General features: G+C 42.6%; 1 protein-coding gene across 2 annotated transcripts in view; it reads left to right on the top strand.

Annotated features, from left to right (window-relative positions):
* The first annotated feature begins 7679 nt into the window (after positions 1–7679).
* Positions 7680–10610, top strand: part of WDR19 (WD repeat domain 19) — a 740406-nt gene continuing 737475 nt past the window's right edge. For both annotated transcript variants that reach the window (XM_078678329.1, XM_078678328.1), the window contains exon 1: positions 7680–7791. In XM_078678329.1, coding sequence (XP_078534455.1) covers positions 7786–7791 — 6 coding nt within the window. In that variant the 5' untranslated portion in view covers positions 7680–7785. The remainder of the gene's footprint in view (positions 7792–10610) is intronic.

Raw genomic sequence — 10610 nt, 5'->3', positions numbered from 1 at the left:
TGAATGTTCAGTCTGATACTACTCCAGACTTACCTGCTATTTCAGTACTACCTGTCAAAGGCGAATTATGTGTCCGTAGTTATGGTTCTGTACATGTAGGTCATAGTGAATGTACTACTGTTATCCAGTATAGTGACAGTGGGAAATCTATTTTCAAAGCTTCACGTCATTCTTATTTTATTTGTGGTCAAACTGCATATGTCCGTCTGCCCCTCGATTGGGAGGGAACCTGTTACATTGCTTTCCTACTGCCACCTGTTTTTCTAGCCCCATCTGATTATCACAGAAACACACATCTAGTACACATTAGACATAGAAGGGAGTCCCCAATTGTCGATTATACTGAAACTACTCTAGAACAGTATACAGATTTCAATAAAGGTTTCTTCTTCTTTGTAGGACCTGTCCAGAATAGTAAACTGATCCGTAGGTTAACAAGAACCCTTGAAGCTGTAGTTAATGAGACTGCCTCTGCTCTAGGTAACCTAACCGAAGAACAATCTGCTATGAGATTTGTCGTTTTGCAAAATCGTCTCGTCCTTGACGTCATACTGGCCGATAGGGGCGGGGCCTGTAGAGTCATCGGATCTAGTTGCTGCATTTTCATTCCAAATAACGCGCCGTCTGTTTATTCAGCTATAACCAGACTCCATAAAATTGCCCATCTGTTACATCAAGATCCAGGCACCTGGACATGGTCCGGTTGGTTCTGGAATATAATTTCCGCATGGGGATGGAAAGTCCTGTCCTTTCTAGGTATTGCAGTAGCGATTATATTCAGCTGCTGCCTCTGTATACAATGTGGCCCTGCGATTTGCAGCATGTGTGCTACCTCTTGTATTCCTAGTCCCAAGCCCCGTTCTAAATCCCGTTCCCAGACAATTCGAGACGAGCAAATGGTACTGTATGAAATGATAGATGGTATCATGAAAATTGATGTTTCCTGATGGAAACGTAGTGACAAGGAGGGAATGTGGAAAAGTAAATTTTGCCATGTTCTGTGTCCCTACGCCTCATCCATCATATGTTATGTGTGCATGACCAATATGCATATGTTATTCCCCATGTCCGATTAATGACGCAATTCCAGTTGTGTCCACCTCTAGTATGCTATTTTCCAGTCCTCGTGAATACTACGAATATCAGGCCTATGTAAAGTAATGTTGCCACGTTTCCCAGTGTGCACGTTATTCCATTATAAAGTCCCCGTTTCCAGGCCTCAAAAGGGCCCGGACCACAGATTCAGCTCCTGTCTCCTGAAAGCCTCGCTGAGGAGCGATACAGCCCCCACCTGTATCCTCGACCCTTCACTTACTTCCTGCCTCGCAGTGCCCGGTGCAGCTTGGCTCTGCCTCTGAGTCTGCCAAAAGTATGTTATAGTTCCAGCTATCAGTTCAGTCCTCCTCCTCTGCATTCCTAAGCTACTGAACTGCATCAATAGTTTCCGTCATTGTCTAGCCTTCTCGTCTCCACGTTAGAGAAATACTGTATTTAATGGTCATTTAGTATTCTTCATCACGCACTTCATGTAGAATAATGCATGGTCCAGTCTTAGAGTCAAGTTAGCTTTTCCCCTCATGACTTCTAGTTTATATCAACATGTTCCCTAAACATTAGATACCAGATAGGGTTTAGGTACATGTCGCTCCGACCCTCCAGACTTTAGTCTCTGCTCCTAGCACAGAGTTCGTAGCCCCCAGCTTCTCCTAGTAACACGTCATTGCTAGTTTTCGCGCACCATTAGGTTAGAGGTCCCGGCTCCTTAGGTAGCCCCCTCCTATGTTTCCGCCCATTCATGACATATTCTGTTACGTTTGCATCACATGTCTATGTATACTCCCAGTTACACCTCTTTTTACTGTTATCTTTCGCGACTGCTACGCGTCACACCTTCTGCTCCACCCACTGCTACGCCTACTGCAATGTAATGCTATGTGTTCGCGCTATGTATATATGCCTGTGTTTTGTTATTGAATGTTAGCGCGCTCATCCCAGACCTAGCCCCAGCAGCTGCTGGGCCTCTTTTCCCCTGCTGGGCCCCAGTTGTCCTGCTGGGCCCTGTCACCTCTGTTCTATGCAGGTTGTCCTGATCCTGTCCTTATGCTGTAATAAACCTGCAGAAACTCCTACTACCTCGAATCTTGACTCTTATTTTATTGAGCTATCTGTTATTCATTCATTCATCCAAAAATAGATCCGGTATTATTTATTTATATACCACAGGATTTGAAGGCACAGTGCTCAAGTGGTTTGAATCTTTCCTCTCCGGCAGATCCCAGATGGTCAATATAGCTAATTGTCTCTCCACTTCAACGGCTGTTGGACAAGGCATCCCTCAAGGCTCGATTCTCGCCCCACACACTGTTCAACCTTTACATTAAACTTCTGGGTAATATCCTAAAAACATCTGGGATCCATTATCACCTATATGCAGATGACACACAATTCTACCTAAAGGTATCTTCAACTCATGACATTGCAATCCTCAACACCACTCAAGTCCATTAACCACTGGCTGTCTACTCATCAACTAATACTGAATTCTTCCATAGCAGAATTCCTTCTACTCTCGACCTCACTATCTCCTCCTCCTATCCAATCTTGGATGAACAATCTGAACATTCTCAACAACAAGCCTATCATTGTTGTCAGTGCCAAATCTCTAGGCGTTATCCTAGACACAGGCTCAACTTACAGTCCTATATAAATACCATCGCCAAGGATGCACGTTACCAACTGCGCCTTCTCTGGGGAGTTCGGCGCTTCTTTCCTGAACAAGACCTAAAAACCTTGGTCCAATCATTGGTTCTTTCCAGATTGGACTACTGCAACTCTCTCCTTGCTGGCCTCCCCAAATCCCACCTTTCCCATCTAAAATCCATCCTCCACTCAGCAGCTCGTTTCGTATATGGGGCTAAAAGAAATGATCACATCACACCCATACTATTGTCTCTTTGCTGGCTTCCTAGCGAAGCAAGGTCAATCTACAAGACTGCCTGTATCACCCATAAAGCCTTGCACACCTCCACCCCACGTTATCTGGCTAATACACTCAAAATCTCAGGAGGCTCTAGACCTTTACGCAATGCGGAAAACTTACTGCTCGAACCTCCTATCTTTAAAAGGGAAAGATTTATGGCTCAATCATTCTCTGCTAATGCGCCCAGAATGTGGAACTCACTTCCTTCATACCTCCAAACCACCACCAATTTCCGGACCTTCAAAACAGATCTTAAAACTCTTCTCCTCCAAAGGCCCTTCCTGGAATATTTCAACCCATGTCTTGACCCTTACTGCCATTTAGCACTCTCATGAGGTCAACTTTGTAAATATGTATTTTACTCCTGTTTTAACCTAACCAGTCCTGCCATGTGTCACACATCTCGTGGTAAACTAACACATTTTAAGTTAGGTTACCACATTGCCACATGTAAAACTATTGTCATGCAAGTCAGCTTTCTTAAAAGCTGAGTGTACCACCGGTTTTCCTTTTTTCGTAGAGTCCGATATTTCGTATGGTTAAACTTTAAGGAAACACAACGCAGGCAGTGCACAGAAGCCAATGCGAGTTCTGCTGTGCTTGATGGTACCAGGCTGGTTACCCTGATTGGACAGTGTTTCGCTTGTGTTACATAACTTACGTAGGTAGGCTGACCTGACTACATCGCCTGGTACATGCGTGCAGCAGTATGGCCTGCCTACACAGGGAAGTTAGTTTACTACTCAGTAGTCCGTCACCGTGCAGCATTAGTGCTGCTAAAAGAATAAATAATTAAGTTAATGAGTCAACTCTGTTTAGACAGCGGACTTTCACTTTCCGGAGAGATCAGAGAGCACGTACCCAGTGGACTGTCTTGACAGCGTGGATGAGAGGATGTACTCTGCAGCAGGAAGAGGCTCTGCTGCAGGGTGATCCGTGAGAAGCTTGTCTGTACCAAAACCGACTGCAAAGCATAAATGCAGTAAGTCTGTTTAAAATGACATAAATTGTTTCTATCTGCTAAAGAGTACATGCAGTTCACTTAAGTTAATAACTCGTCCAAGTAAGTTAACTGTGTAGGGGGCGGTGCACCAGACCCCGGGGCCTCTCACTATACTGGTGTGGCATTTGGAAATACTACAGCCAGCTGTGTGTGTCTCACAGCCTCTCCTGAAGCCTGCCCAGCAATCATTGCTGTAACACATGTGCGGACTGCAGCGGCTGGAGTCCGTGAGTCAGCTTACTCTGATTAATTTATGGTATAGGCCCGAGGCAGCTGAGCTCAGCTCTGTGTTAGGGCCATCACATCGGGTTTAGGGTCACATGGTTCTGCAGTCTAAACGCTAGTCCTTTCTCTTTTTGCTATTAATTCTTAGAAGAGCCATGTGGCCTATTTTTTAGATGTCCTCTTTTTATTGTTTTGTAGTGGTGCCATCTGAGGCTGATATTAGTAGTTACTTGAAAAGTCTTACTTTCCAGATTACAGCATTTGCTTATGAATAAGGTGGCCCCTGCAGTGGCAGTTTTACCGACTCCCTTCACTCCAGGCCAAGAGATAAACCTTTTCTCATCACATTCATTTTTTGCATGATCCCGTCTTGGACAACAGCTACCCCATGGTAAAAGTGATTTGTTTTATTCTCCTAGTTTTAACATGCTCCTTATCTTTTATTTTTGCCAAATTAGCTTAATGTTCCCCTTTTTCCTTATTAGTTAATATATTATTCTATCCAAAATTCAAAAGTTTATTATACAACCAGCATTATACAAGGGAATCAATTAAATAGCAATAGAATAAAGCCCATACTTCTATCGACACTTTTATGAAATATGTAAGTATGGGCATGGTCTTCAAAGCTTTGTCATGTGAAGTGATGCCCACCCTCTTTCATAGCTGCCAAGGTTTCAGATTGCTATGTGTGACATTTTGATAATTTAGTTGTAATTGTGAGTCAGCCATCTCAGGCATTTGCAGCAGTTTTAAGATCTTCTTAAAGATTCTCGATGCTCAAGTGAGTCTAATTTCAAATGTTTATACGTTTCCTTCGTCTTCATTGCTTGATTTTCTGCTTGCAAGACGGTGTCAATCATAGTAGTTGAAATGTCACTCATAATTACACTGAAGTTATGAAAATGTCACACATAGCACATAGCTGCCAAGGTTTCAGATTGCTCATGTGTGACATTTTCATAATTTAAGTGTAATTATGAGTGACACTTCAACGACTATGAGTGACACTTAAATTCAATGCAAAACAAGCAATGAAGACGAGGGAAGCATCTCCTTGTGTGTTTTTCTCTCTCTTACGCTGGGTCAAAGTCATGATGAAGAAAAATAAGTGCTGGCCTCCAAAGATTAGTGTTGGTGGGCCCCATCTGCAACCACCAGCTCAAATTAAGCATTGGCTGGGGGTGCTGGATGAGATATAATGCTGACAGAGTATGTACTGGAACTGATGGCTAAGTTCTATTGCTCCGCACTCCAATTCTTAAGTAATATGTCAGTTGACATAAACCTATAGAAGAAAGGAAAGTAAGTACTACTGAGAAACGCGTCACCCACCTGACGGGCGGCCTTAGCATCCCATCTTTAGCTCCTGAGTTTAAAGAGAGGATTAGCGAAGAAGGTCAGAGATTTATTACCACCACACTTGGCAAGTGCAACAAGCACTCACTATCTCACTCTGCCAAACACTTGTCTTGACACACATAATTACTCTAACAAACACAACTGTACACAACCAAATAAATAACATCACACACACATACACACAGTCAAATCATTAGGAAAGCATGCACTGATGAATCGGAGTGTGGTCTTTTCACCAGACTCTGAACTGCCCGTGATAGTGCCATGCGTGACCAAAACAGCATCTGTTAACTTCCAGTTCAATACTGAAAACTCGCACATGACACTCAGAAACTTTCAAAAACAAACGCTGCTTTAACATTACCTTTTTTTCCTTCTGTATTTGAGCTATTCATTTCTTCTATGCTCTTTCCGTATATCTTTCATCCCTCCACTTCTCCCTTACGGTCCCTAATGCCCGTCTGTCACTTCCCTTCCTTACTTTCTTCCTCATTTTAATATTTACAGTTTTTTTTTAATTATATATGCAAATGTTTATTAGTGTCACAGTTATGCGCATTTGTTGAAAAACAGTCCTGTGCAACGAGTCCCACAGTTTGTGAATAGCTCTCTGCTGCATGATTTATGTGGCAAATATTTGAAAGGCTCGCTCGTGTACAGACTCCTAGAGTCAGAGCCGGCCCGGGCTCGGCTCTGCTCTCCCTGTGTTTTTTGTTGCCTCACTCACCGGGCAAGCTCCACTTGTGCCAAGGAGCCGCCTGAACTTCAGGCTGCTTCTCCACGCCCGCTGAAGCGGGGAGACTGATTAAAATACTGAAATAAATCCAGCAGCTCACCTCACCTCATGCACAATACCAAAATACCCGGCATCACACTGGCTAAGGAGGCATAAAGCCCACGAACACCAGTTACAGAAAAGGCCACAACGCATTGTCTCTTGGTCTGGACGTGGACTACAGGGCACAAGAAACAAGTAGAGAACTGCCGCCTCCAAACCCAATAAACTTCGCCGTGTCCTGAACACAAGAGCTGTGGAATCACATGTGCGTCTGATAAACAGCCTCACACTATAACAGCTGCTCGGTCTTCGCTTTTATTTATCAGCACCCAGCTTAGCCCGGAATGTACACTTACCTGGACGCTGTCCGTTTGGCGACCCGTTTGTTGTCACATAAGGCTGTACCACGGCCGGGCTGAGAGGGGTGCAGCGGGCGGAGGTCAGATAGCTCATACTTTGTCCACTGAATGCTGCCAGCAGCGCACTAGGCTCATGCTGCTTTTCTTAATGGAGCACAGCTTCTACTACCCTGGTAGCACTTCACAGTCAGAGTGCTGAGACACGACGCATATGCGTGACAATGCATTTCAGTGCGGTAATGCGGATTACCACACTGAAATGCGCTAGTGTCACGCCTGATGCGTGACACTTGGCAGGCATGATAGCAAATGAAACCTTGGCAGCTATGCCTAACACTGACACCTTTTATTTTTTACAATATAAATATGCAACTTGTTGAGTTGTAACTGCATATATGTAACTTTTAAACGTGATCAGCCTATCTTTTGTATAATTGTAACTGTATATATGTTAGCATGTTCAGTATATCTTGTGTACCTTTTGTAACTTACCTGGTTCTTTTGTAAAGTGCTCTGACACCTTTGGGTAAAGTTCACGCTATATAAAAGTGCATTAAATAAAATAAATACATAAAAGTGCAGATGGGCATTCCCTTAATACGAATAATATTAATTATACGTAGGTTAGACTAGCTCACATAAACAGGCATATATAACATAAATAACATAAACAATAAGATACATCCTTAAGCGAGTTCATATATATGGATTTCTCTAACGAACTGGCTGCGGGTAATAGCAATCGCAGGTGACTTAACGGGAAAATTGTAGGCTTTCGCTGCTTCTATTGCTCTACTTCTACTAGAATTCTCTTTAGTCGAAAATACCACTGTAAGATGGCGGACTCGTGAAGAAGCGTGTCCTTTTTTTGTGTTCTTGCTCGCCACAGTGTTACGAATGCTGCCGCGGTGCTGTGACGATTTGCACAGTAGCAGGTGATCTCTCATTGGCTAAAACGCCTCCTTTCCCATTTCTATGGCGACAACAGACGCCTCAGACCCGATGCATGGTGGGATTACTATGGTGATGCGCATGCGCTTTGCCTTTATTGCACATCTTGGCCCGAACCTGGGAGAAGATGAAGGTATGTTCTTGAACGGTGTTTAGAGAACCGGAATTCTACAGCGGCATGTGTTCTGGTTTGGTAGGGACGTCTGCCGTACGTCGCTCCTTATTTTTTGTGATACACCAGTTGGCAAGCGGGCAAACCTGAGGAAAATGTGATCAGACCGCAGCTGGTCACTGTGGTTCGCATTTGGGAACTCATACTAAATTTCCCATTGAACATAAGATTTCGTGTTAGTACTTAGGGACTTGCCCTACCACCATTGTTTATTACACCCGTGATTGTTTATGGCGATCGTCACTGCAGCGCTTTTAGAGTTGTCAAAAGCAATGTTCGACAGTCTCAACTAGTTCTCCCTGTCCCCTGTCAAGGCATCATAAAAATGCTGTTAAGAAAGTCTGTCTACTAAAGTGCTGATATAACCCCTTCTTATATAATAGGTGAGTAGGCATGCTAAGAATCTCAACTTGCTTGAAATCTCGCAGCCGTAGAGCTGTGACTGTGATTGACTATTTACAGTATCTTAAATGTCAGAATCTTGGGACATGTAAACATGATGGGCTCAGCATGACTGTGCAACTGACTGCAATCCACAACTTCCATGCTAAGTTACCAGCCTGGCACATGATAAGTTAAGAAAAAAAGTAAAGCAGCCAATTTTGAGTGAATAGAATTCCATACCTTAAAGGAATCCAGAGTAAATTATAAAGAATTGGGGTGATACAATCCAGTGTTCAGACTTTCACTGCTTATTGGTGTAAAAATCAGCTTTTATTGGAGCCAAAGCAGAAACATGAAATTCTGTAAAAAAAAAAAAGTAATCAACGCCAACCAGTCTGGTAATGGCAATAGCTGCAAGGTGTATTAAATGACTGAAAGGAGGAGAGTATGTTTAATTCATTAACACGAATCTCTTGGAACATCCTGTCTTCAGTGGTGAACATCTGCCAAAGACAACAGCTTTAAATGAAGCTGAGTGTTTCCTGCATACTGATCAATGGTAGTGCTCAAGCCTAACACTAGGTACCCCGGTGGCTCACATTTTGAATAACATCAGATTCCATTATTTGCAAATATTTGTCACCCAAAGCATCCATTGCCTACTATTTTTGTCCCAGTATCAAGTCATTGATTTGTATTAGCGAGTTTAAACACATATCATGATCAAAACTGGCATCCTTGAGAGCAGTACAGCAAGATACTTTTGCATCTTTACCAAATTCTACATCTGCAAACATGGAATTAAAAATGCAAAGCCATACAAGCACTTGGCAAACAAATGTTTCGAATCAGTTTCTACCGTACTTTTTTTGTCTATTTTTTTACATTCCATGCAACAAAACATACATGGATAGCACTATTCACCTATTAAAAATGGAATGCAAACACATGACCATGCCTGTCCAGAATGTTGACTCAAACATTATTTCAGCACTGCATTAGAATGATAGAAAATTAGATTCACAGCAGTTGAACAACTTGTTCCTTGTAGCAGAAGGAGAGATACAGAATTGAGACAGCACAAAAGAGAGACATACTGTATTGTATTGTAATATTTCTGTAGTGCTTTCCTACTTCTTGTCAAGGCGTCTAAGATCTTTGGTGGTATGTGGTGAGTAATTACTGCACCTTTAGTGCATGAATGGAAGAGAAGGGTGTTGTTAGTAGCCAGACTTACTTTGGTTGAGTTTCGGTGTAGTGTGTGAGCCCAGATAGTGTGCTCCAGACTTGGTGTGCAGCTTATGTTTGTGGCATGTAATTGATTGGGTCCAGCTAGGTATGTTTTTTCTTCTAACTTCGTGATAGTTTTTAGGGTCCTTATCCTCTTTGGCACTGTATTCCCTCCCCAACTTATTTAGAAGGCTCCCAGCTACGGGTCTTTCAGGCATGGGGACATATTTGAGCTAAGGTTTATTTATCTTTTGGTTGCATGACCTTACTTTATACTGTAAGTAGGTTTGTCCTGTCCCATGGATCACACTGTGCACAATGCAAAGTGAATTGAAGAATACCTTTTTGCCACTGGTACAGGAGTAATGTGGACTTGTCTGTTTGAATTTATTACTTGTTATCCTGCTGCATTTAAAATTCTTTGTAGTTTGAAAATTCTTTTGAATCCGTTTGCACAGCTCAGACAAGATACAACTGAGAGGGGCCTCTATCCTGTGTGAGTGTAGAAGAAGATATGTTGAATTGTTATCATATAGACGGAGCCTCATGTCAGTTTGTTATTTTGGATTCAAGTAAGAGCTTAAAATTGATCACTCATAGGTTTTTGATCTCTGTAGATGTTGTAGGTGGCTGTCACATTTCTGGAGGCCAGAAAGATATGGTGTTATTCAGTGCCTAATTTGAGCTAGTGGTTGCAGGATGCAAAATCTGAAAGTGTTGGATGCTAGCTCAATTCTTCTGGCCATTACCAGGAAGACCAAATGTCGGGAGGTCCGCCTAAAGATTTTCACACATCAAATGCACACTTTTGTGGAGCACATTGCAAAGCTCGCTGAGCTATATATTGACAATAAATAAATTGCTTACTTATTGATTACACTGTACATGTATTTATCTGTTGTTGAAGAGCTCCCCGTTTTGCAAAAAGAGGAAACTAAGGTGCAAGAAGCTAATGTTATTCCATCTGAATTATAAATGGGGGCTAGTCACAAATGTACAATAGTACAGTTATACTGCTCACGTATACTACAAAATGCTATTCACAAACCTGCGTGCAGATGTCTCTGCCTCTCTATCTTTTCTGTGCGGAATTCTCTGCACATGTCTGCCTACAGTTTAGTTGTAAATGTGGGAGGCACAGGGCGGTGGCTAGAAAATGGGTAGTA

This window comes from Lissotriton helveticus, chromosome 2_2 (assembly GCF_964261635.1).
Source record: "Lissotriton helveticus chromosome 2_2, aLisHel1.1, whole genome shotgun sequence".
Classification (NCBI taxonomy): domain Eukaryota; kingdom Metazoa; phylum Chordata; class Amphibia; order Caudata; family Salamandridae; genus Lissotriton; species Lissotriton helveticus.
Note: the sequence above shows the minus strand (reverse complement) of the source record. Positions and strands in the feature narration are given on the sequence as shown.